This window comes from Aulonocara stuartgranti (assembly GCF_965226115.1).
Source record: "Aulonocara stuartgranti genome assembly, chromosome: 18".
Classification (NCBI taxonomy): Eukaryota; Metazoa; Chordata; class Actinopteri; order Cichliformes; family Cichlidae; genus Aulonocara; species Aulonocara stuartgranti.
The window spans coordinates 12,605,787-12,628,052 of NC_138954.1; the positions used below are offsets into that span (position 1 = coordinate 12,605,787).

Sequence of the window (22,266 nt, forward strand, 5' to 3'; positions counted from 1 at the left end):
GTATGCCACATATATACATATATTTTTTATTTCGTGGCAAATCTTTCAGTTTCTTTCCAGAGCTGAACCCGCTAATCCCAATCTAATGATATTTTTATTACTGTTCATCAGAAAAGCCACATCTCCTTTGTGTCCTGGTGATTAACTCGAGTACTGACAGCCTTTATTTTTAAGTTGCTGGTGCGGCTTTGCCTCCAGCAGTTTCTGTCACTGTACTTGTTCTTTTTAGATTATTACGTAAGTATATATGGTTGCTATACAGTGTGTTTATCATTTAAAAAAACAAACTTCAAATATCTTGCGTCACAATGTGGGAGGGGCCGAGCTAGGGCCCGCCCTTTTCAAAGAGGCTTGGTGCGAGCCGCTCTGCCTGTCACACACAAGTGAGCTGTGAGTCTGCACGAGCTGCTTTATAAAGCGCTAAATTTACCAAACTTTACGTTGTTTCCTGAGCTCTCACAATTGGCCAGGCGCGCTCGGAATAGGGTTATAAGGTTCGGAGGACCTCCTACCACTTTTAAACTTGTTCATGTATTTGATGTGAAACTGTGGAGAAGCGACAGTGAAATAGGCGCACAGACCCCTGCGCGGCTGCCGCTCAACACAGCACGATTTTGACAAGAGAAACTTATATTACTTTACCCAACGATGGCCTTATCCGGAGTGATGCTACCGTCATTTTCGACTTTCTCAAACCAAAGAGAAAAACCCTGGGAAAATGTAAGTTTGAAACAATGTCACGCAATTGTGTGTATGTGTTTTGTGTGTGTTTGTTTTTTTAAATATCCGTGATTTTGATTCTGCTTGTAATAATATAAATATCATGTAAGAATAATTTATTTGCTTCGAAAAAATATATATTTTGGTTCTAAAAAAAACTTTGCAGTCGCTTGTTTCTCATCTGCTTTTTTCTCCTCATTCCTACAGAGATGGAAGGGAGAGATGGACAAACTGGTCTCTTCGAGCTGGTCCATGCTTGAAATGGTACAAAACCTGGACAATCAAAACAAAAAGGAAGACGAGGATCTGAGTAACTATTTGGATCTGGATTTTATTCTCGCCAATACAACTGGCTCAGACAGCGCGATGGACTATCTGGGCACCGCCGACCCCAACATGTACACGACTGGAAACTCTATGCCATCGTTCCCAGCAGACGACCATCGCTCCCCACCGCCCCCGTACGGCGCCAGCCTCATGACAGAACAACTCCGCTCCGAAGGAACAGACAGCTATGGCATTACGCGCAACCCCAGCATTCAGGGAAGATTTTATGCCAGCACGGCGCATTTCCCCCGCCCGGAGAACATCAAAGTAGAGCCACCAATGGACAGTTATGGTCCCGTAATGGGCATGGTGCCCCAGAGCTGCAGCAAAATCAAGCAAGAAGGCAACGTTTCGTGCATGATGTCCTTTGAGCAGCCAAGAGTGGCCATCTCTCCCCGAGCGGCCAGCAACATGACCCCGCCGCTGAGTCCCAATGACCAGGGAGTTTCGGACTGTCAGGGACAGTTATGCCAGCCCATGAACTTTCAGCAGAAATATCACACAACTGTGGCTTTCCAGCACCACCCTCAGGCTCCACAGATGCAGATGGCCTACCACGCTCCACATGCTGGTTTTGGCATGTATGATGAAGCTCTCAGCCTGCAGCCGGGCGCACAGAGGGTGATGCTTACTCCACCCTCATCTCCCCTCGAACTGCTGGAGTCCAAACCCAAAAGAGGCAGGCGCACGTGGCCACGGAAGCGCACAGCCACGCATACCTGCACGTTTGCAGGCTGCGGAAAAACCTACACAAAGAGCTCGCACCTGAAGGCACATCTCCGCACTCACACCGGTAAGTTTGAGCTGAAGTATGCTATGATCTTTTTTAAGTGCGCAGTTACGCACAGAGCAGCGCATTGATTAAAACAAAATGCCGTTTCAGCACAGCCTAATAAACTTCTTTTCAAATTTTGTTCACGCAGGTGAGAAGCCGTACCACTGCAGCTGGGAAGGCTGTGGATGGAAATTCGCCCGCTCCGACGAGCTTACCCGTCATTTCCGCAAACACACCGGACACAGACCCTTCCAGTGCCACCTGTGTGAGCGCGCCTTTTCAAGGTCTGACCACCTGGCCCTTCATATGAAGAGACACATGTGAAGTAACCCACATAAGGACTCGGGGCGATTGGGGGAGGGGTTATTATTATTACGATTTCAACTGTATTTTTTATTTAAAATATTCCTCACATGACCAAAGACGCATATTATGATATTGAATTCAAAAAATGTTTAGTGTTATTGTTTAATAACGTAGCTGGTACTACTTTGGTTGTTTAAGCTTTAGAAAAGCTTTGTTTGCTTTAGAGCAGGCAGACCAAGAAGGGGCTGGCCCTGTATATACTACTCTCCTTTGACAGAACTGGAATGCTGTGTTTGACACAAAAGTGCCTTTCTGTGTTGTGCTACTGTATAAAAAAAAAACTAAAAAAAAAAACCTCTTTGTGAAAGAAGACATGGCCAAAAAAGCAGTACATGTTCTCGCTGATAGGAATGCAATGCACATACAGTTGCCTAATATGTGCAAAGACAAAAGACAATGTTTTATTTAAACTGCCTCAATGTCTGAATGGCCTATACTGTTTTTTGTTTTTTTTAAATGCTTTTTGTCCATCTCAGTGTGAAACTCTTGGTTCCAGCCCCTCTGTACACTATCAGGGCTTGATGTCCTGTGCTTTATTTTTTACTTAAATTTATATAAAAAAAAAAAAAAGTACCTGGATTTTATACTGTAAATCATGTATTTATTGTAAATATTAAAAAAAATGGAACTGAATTGTTTGGCTTGAGAAGTCTTTACTTCGCTTGCGTGCTTACTCATTCCTTACACTTGTTCACACATTTCTTTTTTATTGGATACATCCAGCCACTCAACATAACTCATAACTGCTTGTAAAAAGGTGCAGTAGACCTGCGGACTGTCACATCAGTTCTTCTAAATTGTACATCAAATTTTAAAACACGAGCACTTGATTTCCACTGTGATGTTTTGCAGCTGCAAGACAGAGAAGGGCAGCCGCTTGTGGGCTTAGCCTATAAATACAAACACTCCATTTCCATAATTACAGAGAGAGCCAGGAGCCGTCTGGACAGAGGGGCACAGCAAACCCTCATCAGGGAGCCCTTAGACTCCCTTTCTGATGGGTAGAAATTATAGTAGGACATCAAAGAGCCTTAATACTACAATTACACACAGTCACTCTGCACTACAGTTTCAAAGTATCCAAGTCCGTGCACATTATGGCTGCATAGTGTCAGTGAGCAGTCGTTTTGCCCGCATCAAAGAGTGCATTGAGTGCATATATAAAAGCCAGATGGCATTTTCTAAAAAGCGTAGTCTTTTAAAAAACTTAATAAAACAGTTTTAATTGAATCAGTGTAACTCAGTTACTTTGTATAGTAAATTCACCTGCAGCAATAAAACGCAAATGCAAAGAGAGTTCAAATGCGTTTATCAACACACTGAAATTTATCATATTTTAAAACGAAAAAAGAGGAAGCACACACTGGGCCAAAAATATCTACCCAGTACATGCAAATATGTCGTTCTCATTTCACTTTTTTGTGTTCCAATATCAAACCAGACTTCTAAGACATAAAAACAATCAATGTTCGAGTCACTCTAGTTTTACTTCAAGAACTAGATTTAGAAAGAAGCATCACAAGAACAATTAAACTACCCCCCCTTCATAACAAGATAACAAGTCTATGCAATGCTCAGCACCGGTTTCTCAAGGCCACTTGCTGTATATTCATTCTCTGTTTACCACTGAAACATTAATTTTGCAATTACACCTGACTCACTTCTTTTTATGCTGTTGTGGAAATATTTAAGAAATCAGACCTACCTCTCTCTGTGCTTGGTGTTAAAAATCACTTTTATTCAATTAAAAGTCCTTACAGTTTTGAGCAACTCAAACCTTTACCTCAAAATTATATACATAATGTGCAGCAATAACACATTACAGTGTTAACGTGTTGAAAAATAAGGCGCCGTCACTCTGTGCATGTCCACATAACAGTGCATACATTATGTGCCACATAAACCTGATTAGTGTTTTGTATGATTACAAGGATGCAATAATTCAGGCCATTTGCAGAAAAGTCCTCCCACTAGATTACTAGACAGTGATAACACAAATCCATATGAAAAATAATAAATATCCAAAAGGTCGATTTGGCTGAATAGCAGAAGTAGTAAAAAGGTGTAACAGCACCAGTATAAACAAGAGAGGTTTACACTTCCTCCATTTAATAGAGGCATTAGTTGCAGGGAGCTATTTGGGTGTTACAACAATGCAACCAATGATGATCTATCTGACAAACAAGCTGTTCGCAGAGGAAGAGCGCTCCAAGTGGACAGAGCTGGGTTCACAGGAAAGGAAGACCGTAATGAGTATCATTAGCATCTTTAGGATTTCCAATATATTCCAGTACTCTTTTAATTCATGCACTTTACTTATATAAATATTAGCTATGAAAGCATAAATGCCCAGAAACACCAGTAGCATTTAAAATGAGAATTAAATCATGCTACTGATGATCTCATAACTTGTTTAAGACAGGAATGGAGTTTTTTCCCCCTGTCTTTTATTTGGTTGAGCTCAAAATAAAACCGTATAACTATATACACTAAAAGAAGAGGTTTCCTAAAAAATGAAATAAAACAAAATAAAAACAAAACAAAATAAATTTGAAAAAAGTCAATTGAATGTCAGCAGAGCAAATGTTTCGACTTTCATTGTGATTTTTCTGAGCGATATAAAAACAGTTTTAGGATGTATCTCACTTCATACATGACAAATTAGCTGCATTCGTTTCTAAATAAAACAAAAATATTTTTAAAATGTTATTTTACCTTCAAAAAAGCCCCCACAAATTTGGATAAGGTAAGGCTGATTAGCCATAACCAGATATGGAGTTAGATATAGGTTGTAGTAGTCGAGTACCCTGCCGGTTTGGCTTGCGTTAAATCCATGTTCTTGGAGGATGAAGCAAGGCTTAAATCAAGTGCCTCCATATTGTCCCTGATTATAGTTTCCACATAGTTTGGGAGCAATGAACCTTAACTAGTAGCTAAATGTGGAGTCATTTGAACACAAGTACAGTCATAGCTGCAGAAACACTGGGCTCTTGCACAAGTTGGTAACAGGGGGTGCTAGTCATGTCGGGCCAATGATGGTACTGTTGTCACGAGCCTGTAGATGGCGGGCTGTAAGGAAAAGTGAAGGGGACAGAAAGTTGTGCTGGAGCACGCCTGCTCAGGTGTTCGGCATGGTGGTCTTGCTGAGAGCGATGGCCAGCTCCAGGTCCTTCTGCTCCTGGAGCTGCAGCCTCCTCAACCTCTCCCGTTCCTCATGCTCGCTCTCACGCTTGGCCCACTCCAGCTGCTCGCTCTCACTTCCAAACTGGAGCAGAGACACAAACATTAGATGTGCGCAATAAAAAGCAGGAATGTAGTCGTATAAGACACAACAGACAAAACACAGGAAGAAATATGCAAAAAATTAAAAATAAATAAATAAAAATCAAGCGTTTCTAGTTGGGCTGATTCTCAAAAAAATGCATCATTTAGCTAAATGATCTGATACATAGAAAAATACTGATCAAAAATTGAATGCAAATTAAAGACAATTAGATTTCACTTTTACGTCACACAAGACAGCAAAGAAGGTGCTGCTCCACTACAACAAATCAATGGTCACATTTCCCAAATTCTGTGTTTGGATGCAGGAATGCAGGAAAATAATTATGCTCGAGAATCACTTTACTTAGATTATGCATTGCCGACAGGTTTTTCACATGCAAAGAATCGAAAAGCACACCTTTATACAGTCTTACCTTAACATGTTCAGATCCTGGCAGAAAAACAAAAATTACAACACAGAGCTCGATATAAAAACCACAAATCCCTTTCACAACAGTCATGCTGGCATGAGGGATAAAATAAATACATATCATGTCAAGTGATACAAACCAGACACAAAAAGCTGCCATGCATCACCTCTCCACATGAGAGCACAGTCAGCCGTTAGGCTATACAAGATGGCAAATAAGCGGAAGGTGGGACATAAAGAGGGAGATTTACTCTGTTGTTCTCTGCTTTGAGGCATATCATGCTTTGACAGCGAATAAGCCTTTAGCTTGCACTTCGAGACTTGAAAAATGCTCCTCAAGTGATACCTGACCAGGCAAGTTCATGAACTCGCCAACTATGAGTTTATAAATCCTCGCTTCCTCTCAAAGGAAAAGGCAAAGATGACAGCAAGCATGCAAGCCCCTTTACCAGGTGCACAGAGCCAATCTATAACTCGACAGAGACTAGCAGAGGGACTGTCCAACTCAGTCATGCAATCATTTACTTTCCTTCTAAACCAAGCAGTTGAAAAGCTCTCACATGTTCTGTCAGTTGTTAGTTAACAGCCAGTAAACACAAAAGTTCTTTGAGTGCCTTCTGAACACACTGCTTTTGGGGCGTTAACAGAATGAGGCCCAATGACACAGAGCTGACACCTCTGTGGCTTGAACACAGCAATCTAACGATCGAGATGAGATCAGCAGCTTGTGCAGGCAAATATACTCTACAGCAAGTACACTACACTTACAGATGCAAAATTTGCAAAACCCATAGGATAATCTTTGGATGTTTTACTCGACTGTGTCGTAAAGAAAGAGTCTGCACCGTCTGCTGTGGAGCCAACGCTCTGGAGCAGCTCTGATGGACTCAAACCTATCAGAGAAGGAAGGACATTTAAATAAGATAATATATATAAAAAAAACCCAACATGACAGAAAATGCTGCTGTTAGCATCTTCATTAGAGATATTTCTCACCGATACCCCCCTTGGGAAATTGAACTCACACTTTAAAGGCTAACGCATAATACTTTGCCACTAAATATTCACAGGAAGCCAACAGCTTCATGCAAGCAGAGTAGTTACCCAGGGGAAAGCCACATTGATTCAAAAAATGTGGTTAACACCTTTTTCAGTACAGCTCACTGATGCAGTGAAGCTTAAACATGCACACGGTTGCTTTTTTGGAACTTGCAATTGTAAAAGATGGACACACCCTTGTGTACAGTAAGCACACATTTCTTATAATGATGGTACTATTAATAAGTGAGAATGTTGTTTATCTCACGGACTTTGTGCACCAATGCAGCACAGGCTGCTCCTGCAAATTCAAGGGCTCAATTTTCCGAAAAACTAATTCTTTGATTTGTCAAATTAAAAAGAATTGATTAAGAAAAAACAAAACAAAAAGAAAAACAAGTATTATTAGAGTTGTTTACAAATGCTGCTGCAACACAGCTGCAAAAGAATAAATCCAATCAAATAAAAAAATATATTAAAAGTTCTAACTGTTGAGCAACTGTCCTTGTAATACAGAAAGTCAACAGTGCCCACGGTTTGTGAGAGTGGACTTCTCACTTCCCCATCACCCTTGAAGCACGTCTCTACTCATCTCTACCCTTTTCTGTGCGGTAAAGGGGAACACTAACTTTCCCAGGCTGATGCTTCTGCTACAAGAATAAGTGCAAGGTCACAGCGGAAGGGCATGTACTGGGCATGGCTTCTAGGTAATGTGTGAATTCACATGTGCATAAAAAAAACAACACGAACAAAACCACTAAAAAAAAAAAAAGGATGAGAAAGTTGTTCTCAAGGCTCCTCATCCTGTACACAAGAATATCTTAACACATCACTGCGGCAGAGTCTTAATAACAGCATTATCATTTAAAGGACTCGTATCTCTGCCAGCAGCTTTCCTGTTTACCAAATCAAAAGAAGAAATTATGTTCTCAGCACCCTAGCACCTCAGTAGGGAAGTTGTTTTTTTTCTTTTTTTTTTTCTTTTTTTTTTTCTTTTTCCACCACCATTAAGCATCAAATCCTTATTTCACAGGACGGTTACTCGCCGTGAAAACCCCCAAAAGTTCTTATGCTTTTATTTTGAGTTACATATGAGTAAAGAGAATGTACCATCATCACTGGCATATTAAAAAAAAAAAGTGTGATCTGTTTAGCAGATCTGACCCATTTCTATTTCCTAGTTATGAACACCATGCCTGCACATGCGCAGTCAAGTTCATCAAAAACACGTTTTATGGTATTTTATATAGATATACATATGAATAAACTCTATGCTTACCATAGGGAGGTGCAGGCCTCTTAGGCACACTTTTCTTTGGGATTGGGAGTACAGGATTGTCCGACTTCTTCTCAGACACAAGACAAAAAGAAAAGAAAAACCATTAGCTGTATACAAAACGATGACCCCAACAGAAATGTCAGCTAAGATGTAAAGCCTCTGGACTTATACAAGGTAGACCCTTTTCAGAAATGTGATAAATTGGAAGGAAAAAAAAAAACAAAAAACAAGACCTCAGTCACGATGAAAGTTAAATTAACAGCACGGCTTTCTTCAGCTTTAGTGGAAAACTATGCTTTATGGTGCAACTGATTCATAACTTCAAGTCTCCAGAGCTTACCTTTGACATCTGACTAAAGTCAGCAAATCCACCCCCCTTGCTTCCAAAAGAGTTGCTTCCAAAGGGGTCTGCTTTCCCAAACAAATCTGTGACAAGAGTACATTGAAATGCATTTGGAACATTTGAATACATTTATGGAAAGAGCCAGAAACTATAATGAAGTTCAGCCCCAAACCACACATTCAAAATCCTCTCTGCATCTTGCTTATTCTGAAAGGGCCTGTTTTCTATTTTCAGAAGAGGCAATGTGGCATGACCGTTTAATTTTCCATGACATTTTACAAAAAAACTGTAAAGCAGAGGTTTTGTTTAACCTGACGCATGCATCGGGCGTCATTTGGCGTCCTGTTAACTATAACCATGCCTGGCTTGTTTTGAAGCTCAGCAGTATGCCACTTAATGAAAAAAAAAAAAAAACCTGCATTTTTTCACCGTGAAAAAACAAAACATCGTAAGAGAATATGTTTGTTGTGAGTGTTCGACCACAAAAGGCCCGTTCATGTGCAGGATCGGTGTTTTTCTTTTGCGCACAGTAACTCAGCTCAGGTCTACAGTCGACTCTGTGTTCATCTTAAACACGTGTAGCACGGCAGAGCATCAACCAGCAGCAGCCACCAACTTAAAACAACTTCCGCACCAAAAGAGGCACAGCAGTTCAACAGCAGCAAGTATAAAGACAGGACAGAGGCAGAAGGGAACTGGTTAAAGGAGTGGCAGTGTATTCTAGTAGAGAAGGACCAGCAGTCACAGAGTTTCTGTTATGCTTGGCTCCGGTTAGCCTCCTGTTTTTCCAGGGGGTGGGGGGTATTTTTAGTTGGTCAGTAGTTAAATGTGTAGGTACTCGACTAAAAATAGCCCAAAACCACAGGAAAAATTGAAGCCACAGTGAGTAAAAATTGTTTGCCCCTGGTGCTCCCCCCAAAATAAAATCTAAATCTAACACGTCACCCAGAATGGGCAAAAAGACTCTTTTAAGATGGGTTTCACAACTAAAGAGAGTTCTCATGTTTAGATGTCTGTTTTTAGAGTCATATTTTCAGTAAAAGGCTTGGAAAATATGCTCTTATTAGTACAGGGATGACTATACGTGGAAATCGGCATGGATTCGTGCATGAAAACACGATCATACATCATCGTCTCAATAACAGCAAATGGAGAAGGATGAGTAACATATTTAAATATGACCTGTCCAACTTATGTACGACAAACTAGCTACATGAGGCCTCTTCCTGTTAAAGTTAAAAGATTTTTTTTTTGCCTCTCAAAGTACTTAATTAAAGGGGATCATCAGATTGTTACAGTTCTTGAGATGACTGCTGGTATGAGCTGGTTGCTATTTTAATAAAAGTGAAATTGAAAAAATGTTAAACTGAAGAACTCTGGGGCTATGTGCAAACAAATTATTCTGGGTTTTAATAATTTAAGATTTAAAGTCTCTTTCAGTGTGCTTTGACTTCCCATGTTGCTTCTGTACCTGAGTCCTTTGTTTTTGGGCTGTTTGATCTGAAGGAGTCACTGCTGCCAAAAGGACTTGGCTGACAAATGCAAAAGAAGGGGAAAAAACAAAAACAAACAGAGTGAGATTTAATTCAGTCAAACACATTTAAAATGTACACACTATGACCACGCCACAAATCTCTTTCTGGTTTGCTTTTCCATTTATCTGCAACAAGCACAAAAAAAAAGAAAATCTTCTTGGAACTAATAATCGCACTGCATCTAAAAGAGCCATATTAACACTCCAAAGTAGTATCACTTGGGGAGGGGGAGGGGGGGGGGGGGGGGTCAATACCTTGACTGGAGGTACAGGTTTTCTGCTAAAGGGGTCTCCAGATCCAAACAAGTCTGGCCTGTCAGTTGTCTTAAAAAAGTCTTCAGATGAGGTGCCTTTGAAAGGGTCGCTTTCTTTGAAAGGATCACTTCCAAATGGATCTAGAAAAAGGACACCACCATCATTTACATCCTCTAACAAGAAAAGCTCATTAGAAGGGATACAAACTGAATGCAAGCAGCAGCTGACAGAGCCACAGTCGTTACAGAAAAAGGAGTAAATAAGGAGACTTGAGGAAGTATTCACACCTTTGAAGAGGTCAGATTTGAAGGGATCCTCCATCTTGAAGGGGTCTGCTCGAGTCTCCTTGGCAGCACTGTTGTTGTTGAACATGGCTATCCTTGACTTTAAAGAGCCCTCCTGATTAACCATCCAGAAAATAACAAATCATCAACAATCTTATCAGTAAAGCCCTTTACCAATGTACCCGGAAAATATCCAGAAATTAACTTCCACGTTACAAGTCTGGGTACATTTGCACTTCTCTAGCATCTCCAGAGCAAAACGACAAAGGAAACAAAATCTGAATCCAGATTATTAGAGAACAGAAAAAATGAGTTTCTTGGATTTAGACTAAAATTGTATTGTGAATGAATCATCCTTCATAGGTAGTTGTGGTCTCCTCACCGTACTTCTGAAGCTTCCATCCTCCCTTTCAGCAAAGCCTTCATTTAGGTCCGGCAGGTTGCTCAAGTTTCCTGCGTTGATTTCTTTCAAAGCATTGTTGTACTGCTCAATGGTCTTGGTCAACTCTTTCTGGCTCTCTTGAATCAGTGACAACTTACCACGAGCCTAAAAAGCACAAAGAATGTCAATCTACAGTATACCAACATGCTTCTAAAGAACCACACTGATATCTATCCACTTATGTCCAAAGGTAGGTAGGTTAAATCATTCACTGTCTATGAACCAATAATTTCCACTATGACAATATAAATACTGTGACCTCCTCTGGCCCTGACAAACGTTCCCCGTATCATGACAAAAGAAAAAGCCAAAACTGAAAATGAAACTAAAGAAAATCAAAAGTAAAAGGAAACATTTTTAAATATTAAAAACTAAACTGAAATAAGAAAACGGTTTCCAGACACCAAATGAAATAAACAGACTTCAAAAGAAAAATACAAAAAAATAATACAATAATTCCACAACTTAAAGGGAGCATAACAAATCTGTATCAACTGGGGCTAACAAATTTTTGGGTAGAAATGCTGGCTGTCGTTTTTAGGCAGGATTGTAATCTGGATTTATTTCAGCTAACAGAAACAAACATGGTGCTCAAATCTGATGAATGCACCAGACATTAAAGTCACTAAACTGAACTGCCTGTAAGCAGTTTAGGTGTTTTGTACCTTTAAAGAGAGTAAACGTCTGCTTCAAAATGATTATTTAAAAAAAACAAAAGAAAATAAAAACAAGTTAAATTCAAACTTGAATTTAACTTCACGTACTAGTTGAAACTTCACTAGTAGATAAGCATAAATTAGTATAAGTGTTATTATTAGTACTACTGGATATCTAGACCTTTATCCCACTTTCCAACCTGATCTTTAATCCCAACAATGCTACTATGGAGCTTGGTGGTCTGAAGTGGCACAACATCCTAAAGTAACCTGTTGCCTTTCCCTCTGAACTGACCTGACTGATCTCATCCTGGGTGGTTTTGAGTGACTTAATGATGCTGTCCAGCTGAGTCCGACCGGAGAGCAATCTCTGCTCTAGCTGTGCCTCCTCCTCTTGGACTCTATTCAGGTCCGTTTTGGTGCGACTCAGTTCATCTTCCTGACTGCGGAGGTCAGTCTCCTGTGAGCGGATCTGGCTATGCAGGGATGAAATCTTCCAAACAAAAAGAAAGGAGTTTATATCTGCAGGATCAACATCCTGCTTGCTGTTCATTTAGAAATTGTAGATTTCAATTATAAATTTTTTAAATGCAATTAGTGCTTCACTTCTTACATATTTTTTTTTCCACATCCATCTTGCACCAACAAACTAAAAGCCAAATATGCACAGCTGCCTCTAAAGCAGTTACACTGACTTTCTAAACAAAGACCTTATTGTATATGTGGTGAATGTGTTTAAAAATACTAACTCTCACCACTTTCATGTAAACAAATCTTAACCTCAGATGACCAATGTTTTGACATCTGGCCTGATATCCGAGATCGCACTGACACCAAACCATTATCAGCTTAGACCAAAAAGATTACACTACAGTAAAACCACAAATGCATGTGTACCACTGTCACCAGTAGCCAAACACAAAACCCAATAACATTTCTCAACTGAAATACATGCGCATCACTTCAGTGTGTCACATCTCTAACCTTCTGGGTTTCATCCTGGCACTTCTGCTTGATGTCGTTGAGCATTCCCTCAAGCCTGGAGCGCTGTTGGTCCATTTCCTCCAGGCGTACCTGGGCATCCTGCTTCTGGGACTCCAGGTCTTGCAAGCTGCTGCTCTCCCTTTCCAAATTATTCTGCAAGCCCTGAGGGTCAAGGAAAACCCGCACAGAGGCACATGTGTTTGCAGAAAGTATAGCTATTAGGCATGATCTTTTCTGAGTTATTAAGCCTTCAGTTCCCCTCAAAATTATGCAATTTGTGCTGGATTTGAAGTATTTCTGACAACTTTTTAAATTGTAGAATAAAACGGACTGGAATTTACTCATGAATACCATTAACTAACTTAACTTTAACCAGGCAACCTAAATTATTTTATTTTATTCAGTCTTACCTGCACATCACTGTTTTTTTGTCTGAGGGCCTCCTCCTTTTCTCTGATCTCATGCTCCAGGATGAATTTGTCTCTACAGATGAAAAACACGAGCCAAACAATGGCAGAGAGGTTATAAAATGGACATCACTCACCAACAAACGACAGGCAAATGACAAAAATTATACCCAGTGTTTCATTTTTCTGTCTAGATTTGCAGGCAACATAATGGATAAGAGAAATCAGAATTAAAATATTCAATCAAAATGATCTGCCAACATTGATTTCTTTTTTACAAGGCTATGGAAAAGTCACAGAAATTAACACACCTAGTAACCTTTAATGTTTTAAATGTAAAAAGTTCAACGTTTTAGAGGTCTAATGGGCATCAGCACCGAGCAGTAAAATAAATGTATTAATGTGAACTGATGCACTCTGTGTGCTTGAAATGGAAATCAATTCACAACAATTACTTTCATCTGTTATTTCCAGCTACGGTGTTACTTTTTACTGGTATTTATTTTATTTTATTTATACGGACACTACAGATCTCCAGCGACTCATCAACTGCCCCATTTTACGTGAACGTGCACAGAGCCTGCAGCCAAATATCTGGTTTAACAAAGAATGCTGAAACCGCTAACGTGATGCGATATCTGTTATCTCTGACTGTGGTTTTCTAGTTTTGTCAAGCCACCCTAATGCAACGAGACTAAACAAAAAGAGGCTAAACTCGCTCATAGTCCTTCTGCAGCACATTCATTATGACTATGTCACTGTTGGTGCGTTATCAAGTGCCCTGTTTAAAAAAAAAAAAAAGGTTACTTGAGATGAATTTTTAATACTTTTTATTGGCTTATAAATGTATTTTACAGTATGCACAAATCTATTTTGAATTGTAAATGCTAATGGAACGATTGCACCTTCCATGCGCTGCAGTCTTTATACACTATTCTTTGACACATTCTCTTAGTTGCTTCCTTCTTACACCACAAGTGTTTGGCCATAGGGTGAAAATACTGACTGCAAGAAAAAACTATTTACATCAAATGTTAACTCATGACCATGACTTCCTGGACTGCTGTCAATAGCCAGAAAAGGCCAGCAGCCAGTTAATCAAGTTGCCCAACATGTTGTTTGTGTGGGGTCTTTGTTCGTTTTGTTTTTTTAAATTAAACATACTCTGGGCCATTTGGGGTAATGATTATATTAAACCCTGGTGCCAAATTACATTAGAAAAATGTCTCGTGATAATACAAATATATTTAACAGTCCAAAAACAGACAAAGGTGTAGTCAACTGTAACCATTTACTGCAATTCATTTTCATGTTTGTCAGCAATCCGTATAGAGTTACACAGTGAGAAGTATGTTGACAGCTGTTGAGTACAATGCATCCTGTATACAAACAGTACAATAGTATGAAAAAAACTTTGATCTAGAACATCACCTTACTAAAAGCTTGTCTACTTTTTCCTCACAGGAAGCGAAACAAAACTGTCCCTACTGCTAGTTACGGTTTAGTGGGCTCACCTCTGCAGATGAGATATTTCCTTACTGAGGTCATCCAGCTCTTTGATACCTGTCGGCTCTGTCGACCCTGTGTAGCCGATACCGTCCTGAGGTGAGAGACATTGAGACAGACGAGTTAGACAGGAGAAAAAAGGTAGGAGAGAAGATATGATGAGGGTGACTGGAGGGGAGCACAGAAACAGTTGATTAGGACTGGGAAATGGACAGGCGAACGACGAAGAATCTGTTCTAACAGGCGAAGGAGTACAAGGAGGGAAAAGAGGTCAGGGAAGATGTGAGTGATATGCAGTGGGAAAGAGGTGCTCCCCGCTGTTGTGTCTAAAGAAACAAAAGTCAGAGGAAGGAAATACAAACAGCTCACACAGTTAGCGTAGGAGCAAGCCAGCCAGACGATACATAAATTGCACACAAGGCTATTTAAAAGAATTCAATGCAACAGTAAATTTTGGAAGACTGTTCATTGTTAAACAGACCCATGCCATATCAAGAAGCCTAAACAAAAATATTGGGCAATTCGCAAAATTGCTGAAGCAGACCAAGACAACACATAATCTATTTAAGCTTCGTGTTTCACCTGAAATAGGAGACTATCCATGATATATAACTGATACAGATATATAACTGATAGCTGATGCCAACACCATCAGCTATTGGTTCACTTCCTATTTATAAAGTTGTTATTGGCCCAGAATTTCAGTGCATTTAAATTAAATTGTGTTTCTTAGAATTTACTGTCATGATGACATTAATCTGATAATATTAATAATAAAAGCATGATTGGTCTGAAAAGCTCAACTGGAGTAACTGATTTGTTTTCCTCACCTTGGCAGTCAAGCTTAAACCCACTTAGTTCAGACAGATTAAATTTTACTTTTACACTCATTGAAAAATAAAAAGCTAACTTCTTGGTAATGGTAATTCATGTTTTTTCCCCCCAGATAAATTTAAATAAAAGGTTACATGCTGGTTTACTTGATTGCCCACTTAACAGTGGCCCCATTTCACTACTCATATTAAAAATTATTTGTTCTATTATATCCTCTTTAATATAATAGAATTTGTATTCTCTTATGCTGCGTTTCCTTGAAGATCAAAAAATGTCAAGCCAGTGATGATGACAGCAGGTGGCAGCACTTTAAATGTTCCCATATTATTGTTCACCTTCTCTTTGGAACAGAGAGAGAGAATATAATAGAACAAGAGCGCCACCTTGTGGCAAAGGCCCAACTACTCACAATGTGCACCTTAAAAAAAGAAACCAAGTTCTGGTCTCACAGAAGGCAATTTTTAATAAGCACTTTGTTAAAAAAAAAAGAAAAAGAAAAAAAAAAGAAAGAAATTGTAATAAACTGGCAAACCGACAGATGAAGAAGTGGTTGGAATATGGTATAGGCAGAACTCACAAAGCCCATAGCTGATGATGCAGATCGTTCTGATGGAGGGATCATGTCAGGAGTGAGAGCAGAGGGAGGGTCGATGCCTTTATTGACCTTTTGTTGGATCAAATGCATGGCTAGAGCAAACTGCTCCTCGTTCAGCTTGCCTGTTTGTTTTGTGTCAGCAAGTCCCCTATGGAGGAAGAGGAGACATTTTTCTCACCCTATTACATACTTCTGAGCAATAATATCAGCAATTTTTACAAATATAAATCCCCACTGAGTGGTTACCACGGACAAATGGTCCATTTTATGCTGGTTAAGTGAGCATCCTTTAAATCATTAAAAAAAAAAAAAAACACTTCTGTTCCACTTCTCTAGACCAAATGTAGTCATTTGGTTGAACTCAGATGATTTGAACATTTATATACACACTATAATACAACTTCATACAATATAAACAATTTTAATATTTGCACTGCCTTTTAAAATTGTAACTACACCCTACTCTTGCGTACACAGCATTCAATTTACTTTATTATTTTCTATTCTTAGGTTTATTTTATTTTTTAGTTAGTTGTGTATTTAGATGTGTGAAGGGAACTTGCAAAGTAAGAATTTCATTGCTCATTGTAACCATTTGTGTTTTGCAGTGTATATGACAATAAACTTCTTGAATCTAATTTTAAGTGGCCACAAGATGGTGCTATATAGCTTTATCTGGGAGAATCCTCCTGACTATGTTTGCATTTTTAAAAAAAAGAGGAAAAAAAATCGACTTCCCGTTCAAATCGACTTTAATTTGAATAATCTGGTATTGATTCATTTAAAATTTATTTTTAAATATAAATGTATTTTGCCATAAAAGCCAGAACCTCCGCTAAAAGCTCACAAAAACATTTCAACAATTGCCAAACAGCTAAAACAGCAAATGATTAAAGAGCAGGTAAACGGATTTTGCAAAAAGATGTAAACAAAGCGTCGTTAACCCGACAGCTCGTACATGGACATGTCGGGTGCTGAAAGCCGACATCTGACAGATTCTGAACTGCAGGCTTCGTCACTCTCTGCCCAATATACTTCTATACTTCAAGACCAGTTTCCCATTAAAAAACTATTTTCTGCATTACTCACTTGCCTATTATGCACCAGTCTGTTGTATACATTGTTGTCAGCTTCTGATTTTTTCTCTCCCCAAAATAACCTCCGACAGCGATAAAACCGCTGAAACTTTGCTCTGTTCTGCTTCAGCAGCATCAGTCTTTGTACAGGTAATGTCCACATGTTGATTCGTGGTTTTCTTTAGTTTTTGATCTACTGCAGCATATTTTCAGGGGGGTTATATGCTATAAAAGATCAGGCCTGGAAAATCTCCTTCACATTTTTCTCTGTTTTATCCTCAGTTACTTTGACACAAAGGCATCTGCTGTGATGCTTACACCTCTGATAATGTCTCACACGTGTCAGTTCTGGGGTTTTTTGTTTGTTTGTTTGTTTGTTTTTTTACCTCCTTCGTAATTGCACAGAAATAGTCAAATAATTTGGAATGATGCATTTTTAACTTACAATGTTTAGAGTGTTCATTCAACAGTATACATCCAAGAGGAATTATCAGAATTATAATATTTCTGACCGAGTCAAAACTGAATCGAATCAAAACAGGACGAAGTGTAAAAATGTATGAAAATGTTGACATCTTCACCAATTTAACACAATGGCAACAAAAAGAGTTAAGTCTATAACTTTTTGAACAATGAAACAGTTTTTGTGACACCAACACAGTGGATTTTAAATGTACACGTTAAGATAAAAACCCAGATAAACCTATCAGAGAGATAGCAACAATTTTAGGACTGGTCAAATCCACAAACTTGTTCTCTCCTAATAAGAAGAAATGCTAATGAAAGCTCAGGAACACCCGAAGTTCATGATGACAGAATTATTTCTATGGTTATGAGAAATGACCCATCATTTTTCATATAACCAAATCAAGAACACTCTCCAGGAGGTACACATACAATCAAACACCTTTATGAATGTGTAAGCAACACAGTGCCCAGTGCAAATGGATAATAACGCAACACAAACTGCAAAAGAGCCCGAATAGTTTCTCAAGGGCAAGAAATTGGATATTCTTTGATGGCCACGTGAGTCACCTGATCTCAACCCAACAGAGTATGCTTTTCAGTAACTGAAGACGAAACTTAAGGCATAGAGAGCCACAAACAAGCAGCAACTAAGGGTGGCTGCAGTAAAGGCCTGGCGGAGGTTTTCAATGTAGGAGAGACAGTATATGGCAATGCCCATGTGTTCTAGACTTCAGGCAGTCATTAACTGTAAAGGATTTTTATCCTAATAATGATTAATGTAATACTTTTATTGATTCCCTTATGAATGAAAACTGAAAGTCTGCACTTCAACCATATATGAATTATTGTATTTTAAAAGCCACTGTGAAAGTGTAATGAAGAAAATGTAATTTGCTTGTGTTTTCTTACACTGTAGTGCTTTGGGAACATGTTATTCACAACATACAAAAAAAAAAGAAAAGCCCCAACAAACAAAATCTCTAAATATGTCTGAGCTGTGGTCTTACCATATCTGTGCGAGCATCGTCTGGGAGAGCGTACAATTCATGAAGAGCTCGATGACATCGCCGCCGTTGACGAGGCCGTCATTGTCAGTGTCCGTGTTCTTGAAAATTTCTTTATATTTCTCTCTGTCAGCCACTGGTACAACCCAGTTCACCGCCGGCTAGAGACAACAGAAGACATTGTGTGATATGAAATGATGAACACAGCATTCAGTATACAACAAACACACAGTTCTTCTTCGTTGCAGACAGGTGTACTTCACGCAACAAGAGGAATTTGTGAATCTGCACAATGAAATGGTTAAAACAGATCAGTAAAAACAAAACCCCCCCCAAAAAAAACACAGTCCTCAGCTAGATGGAACTGCATTTGTAGGATGCTTTCTCACTGCCCTATCACAAACATTCACACAACTGTATAACATACACAATACATTAAAACTGTAACTAATCAAGCTAATAAAAAATACAAAAAAATATATGCAAAAAAATGCAAGATGAAATGCATACCTTGCATTTTATTTCTGTCAAAAAAACAAACTATTAAAAAACAAAATATAAAATAAAGCGTTTAAAGAAGCAGAAAGGGCCATGAATTTAAAAAAAAAAAAAAAAGAACAACATAACAACTGATCAAGTGGTCAAGGTACAAAGGTAGTACAAGTATTGCTACTCGTTACTTTCAAGAAAACCTGTTTCTCCAAAACTGAAATCCCTGAAGCTGTATCCTGGTAGAGAGAGGTTGGCCTTTGAACAATGCTCAGAACAATGTGGCAAAACAAGTCTACCCATTTGCAACAAAAGACAGTTAATACATGGCAACCTAGCTTGTTTAAGAGTTAAGAATCTGCCCTTGTGACACGTAGAGAGAACCAAGAAAAAAAAGAAAATAAACAAATGTAGTGATTTTCCCTCATTACATCAAACGAATAGTCATGTGACCATTCGTTTGAAATGCATGGTCATATGTGATATGATCATTTAAAGTGCTTTCCACCAACATCAGCTTCAGAGAGCACTTTATTATGTGCTTCAATTGTATGCACATATCCAATTTAAAATCATCAATTGACACAATATGTTTCTCTTTGGACTGTGGGAGGAAACTGGAGGACTCAAACACTTATGCAGGTAAAGGTACAACATGCAACCTCCGCAAAGACCAACCCTAGGAGGTCCAAACCCAGAAACTTTTTGAAGCAACATCGCTGTGCTGTCCATTACATTGATATTATATATTAGGTTTAATCACATGACTCAACGGCCATAAAGAGGCATTTGCGCATCTTCGACTAATAATACTGTCCACACAAGCAATGTGAGGCAACATACCGGAGAACTGGACTTAAATGACTGTTTTGGAGAAAGGTTGGCAGCACCGGAGCCAAAAAGAGCAGCAGTGCCGAGGGGAGTAGTGTTGACCAGAGGAGAAGTGCTGCGTAAAGTTTCTTTGAGAAGAGCTGGACCAGTTCCAAGGCCAGACAGAGCAGGCAGCACAGGAACAGCACCTGGAAGTCCAACCCCAGTCTTCTTCCTCTTAGAAGGGGGGATAAGGGAAGCGGGTAAACTAGTGGGGAGCGGCTCCTTCTCCATGGTGCGATACACAAGATGCAAAGCCTGTAAAATGGAAAGTATAACCAATTAATACAAATAAAGAAGGGAACCCAGATAATATGTCAGTACAGAATCACAGTTTACCACGGTGAATTCTTCTTTGTCCAAGTGTCCATCTTTGTCCACATCACTTAGGTCCCAAATCTGCACAAACAATGAGTAAGTGCTCAATTTTAACAAACTGTTAAAATTACAAAAAAAAAAAAAAAAGGCTGCATAGTAGTACTTGACATGTAACATCACCTTTCCTAACACATCCAGAGGTAGCTTGGAGTTTATCAAAACTGGCCTGACTTTATCACCAGAGAGGAGGCCATTCACAGGTAACAGACTCTCAAAAATTCCCTCAAACTTTCCCTTTTCATCAGGCTGGGAAATAAAGAAAAAAACAACAACAACAACAACTCAAGTTTAAGTGACAAGCCCATTTTTCTGTGATATCCTCATGACAGTTCTTGAAACCTTATAACATTTTACCTTAATGGCCCACTGTGAATCAGATGCTGTTGTTGAAACAGTTAGTAATGGGCTGCTTGTATCTTTCTATAAGAAAAAAAGAAGAAATAGAGTGAAATGAAATGCATCAACTTATCATTTTCTAAGACACTAAATAATGAAGTTTTCATATGATCCACAGAAATAATTCCCATAACATTATTGATTAATTCAGTTCTTTGGAGTTATTTATAATTATCATTATTAATTGTAATTATAACTTACAAATTTGGGTGCAGCTAAGTTTTGGTTGAGATTGTGAAGACTTATGTCATTTCCACCCTGCGCAGATGCCACCAGCCTCAAAGCTATGAAGAAACCCTAAAAAAAAAAAAAAGAAAAAAAGAAAAAAAAAAGAGGAAGAAAGCAGAACAAATCCTGTTTTTTCTGCATGTATCAGCACGACAATACCATCAAATTTACAAAGAAATTCTGCGTTACCCGCTTGTCCAAATAGCCTTTTCTTTCTGAATCTGCCAAATCCCAAATCTAAAATACGTACATAAATAAATGCAAAGGTACAAGATTTTAGTTAGGTCAAATACATGACTGTGTGTTGTGTGTACATGTAGGTGACACTGTTACCCACCTTTCCCAGTGTGCTGTCTGACAGGCCAGACTTCTTAAGAAACTGAGCTGCATCGCCAGCTGATATTTTGCCTGTGTTTCCTGGGTCGAGCTATAAAGAATCATGAGGAAATTACCAGGAGGATACAGAGGATAGAAGTGTCTTTAAGAATGGGGTTACATAAAAGATCATACAGAGATGAATGCACAGTAAATGATCTGAAGTGAGGTGGGGAGCAACAGCAAACAACGTAGACCTTACCAGTCTGTAGTAGTTTTCATAAACTGGGTTTCCACTTGATAACTAAAGGAAACAAATTACAAATGAATGTGTATTAAGCATCAAATATACTAAATTAAGTTGCTAGAAAACGAATGGCTAATTTCAATGGCAACAAACTTCCAACATAGTTAGTTCATAAAGTAAAGGCCATCTTTTTTTTTTTAGTTGCCACTTAGTCGTGTTTTGTTTTCAACAACACCACACTCTACACTAGCTTCATTACTGTCTTCGCCAGCAGTCGCTTTCCTTATCCTTTAAAGCGTACACTAACTTTGCTATCCTAACCTAGCTAACCCTGTCAACTTAGTTGACAGCGAAAGCTTAATAAAGCGTTCACAGTAGTTTATATTCATCCTATCTTATGAAGACCTAAAGCAGTCAGATCACATAACCGCTGTCGCTGTCAGATGTTAACGCTTTCTAATAAATTTTATTACTTTTCTTGAGCTGTTTGGAGTTGTTACCTGACTCAGAGTCATGAACGCCGCCATATCTCCTGGTGTCTCGGGAGTGCGCACAGAGTCCTTAAAGGGAGCGGGCGCGAGCGCCTGGGGACCGGCGGGGACCGCGGTTCCGGTGGGTGTGGACACCGCGCCCTTGTCAGAGCTGCAGAGCAACTGCGCAAATTTGAATCCTATTAAAATGAAATGAGGTTTTCATGCCTGGGATGGTTTGCATGTGTGGTCAGCAGGTGTCCAACTTTACTTGGGACTGCACGGC

At 39.1% G+C, this 22,266-nt stretch overlaps 2 protein-coding genes across 4 annotated transcripts; one reads left to right on the forward strand and one right to left on the reverse strand.

Moving 5' to 3' along the window:
* The first annotated feature begins 365 nt into the window (after positions 1-365).
* On the forward strand, positions 366-2,821 carry klf2b (Kruppel like factor 2b). Its single transcript, XM_082513707.1, has 3 exons — positions 366-720; positions 928-1,840; positions 1,971-2,821. The coding sequence occupies exons 1-3, from the start codon at positions 649-651 to the stop codon at positions 2,144-2,146; spliced, it is 1,161 nt and encodes a 386-aa protein (XP_082369833.1). The 5' UTR covers positions 366-648; the 3' UTR covers positions 2,147-2,821.
* A 1,084-nt stretch (positions 2,822-3,905) lies between these two features.
* On the reverse strand, positions 3,906-22,259 carry eps15l1b (epidermal growth factor receptor pathway substrate 15-like 1b). 3 transcript variants are annotated; one of them, XM_082513704.1, is made up of 23 exons: positions 22,011-22,259; positions 21,526-21,567; positions 21,286-21,375; positions 21,138-21,185; positions 20,922-21,017; positions 20,679-20,744; positions 20,445-20,570; positions 20,286-20,345; positions 19,920-20,204; positions 18,591-18,748; positions 16,022-16,187; positions 14,619-14,704; positions 13,108-13,180; positions 12,698-12,859; positions 12,009-12,206; positions 10,998-11,162; positions 10,619-10,730; positions 10,332-10,471; positions 10,014-10,074; positions 8,540-8,625; positions 8,200-8,266; positions 6,651-6,775; positions 3,906-5,453 (listed from the first exon to the last, which is right to left on the reverse strand). In XM_082513704.1, the coding sequence occupies exons 1-23, from the start codon at positions 22,035-22,037 to the stop codon at positions 5,307-5,309; spliced, it is 2,586 nt and encodes an 861-aa protein (XP_082369830.1). In that variant the 5' UTR covers positions 22,038-22,259; the 3' UTR covers positions 3,906-5,306. The 3 variants fall into 3 exon arrangements, with proteins under 3 accessions (XP_082369830.1, XP_082369831.1, XP_082369832.1); XM_082513705.1 differs by lacking the exon at positions 6,651-6,775 and adding an exon at positions 5,887-5,903 and having other exon boundaries at positions 22,011-22,258; XM_082513706.1 differs by lacking the exon at positions 6,651-6,775 and having other exon boundaries at positions 5,339-5,453; positions 22,011-22,257.
* Positions 22,260-22,266: the final 7 nt, after the last annotated feature.

Coding starts and splice junctions, on each gene's coding strand:
- klf2b (XM_082513707.1), top strand. CDS start 649: ATGGCCTTATCCGGAGTGATGCTACCGTCATTTTCGACTTTCTCAAAC. Junction 721..927: donor GAGAAAAACCCTGGGAAAAT/GTAAGTTTGAAA, acceptor TCATTCCTACAG/AGATGGAAGGGAGAGATGGA. Junction 1,841..1,970: donor ACATCTCCGCACTCACACCG/GTAAGTTTGAGC, acceptor TTGTTCACGCAG/GTGAGAAGCCGTACCACTGC.
- eps15l1b (XM_082513704.1), bottom strand. CDS start 22,037: ATGGCGGCGTTCATGACTCTGAGTCAG. Junction 20,745..20,921: donor ACTTAGCTGCACCCAAATTT/GTAAGTTATAAT, acceptor TTTTTCTTATAG/AAAGATACAAGCAGCCCATT. Junction 10,731..10,997: donor ATGGAAGCTTCAGAAGTACG/GTGAGGAGACCA, acceptor ATGGTTAATCAG/GAGGGCTCTTTAAAGTCAAG.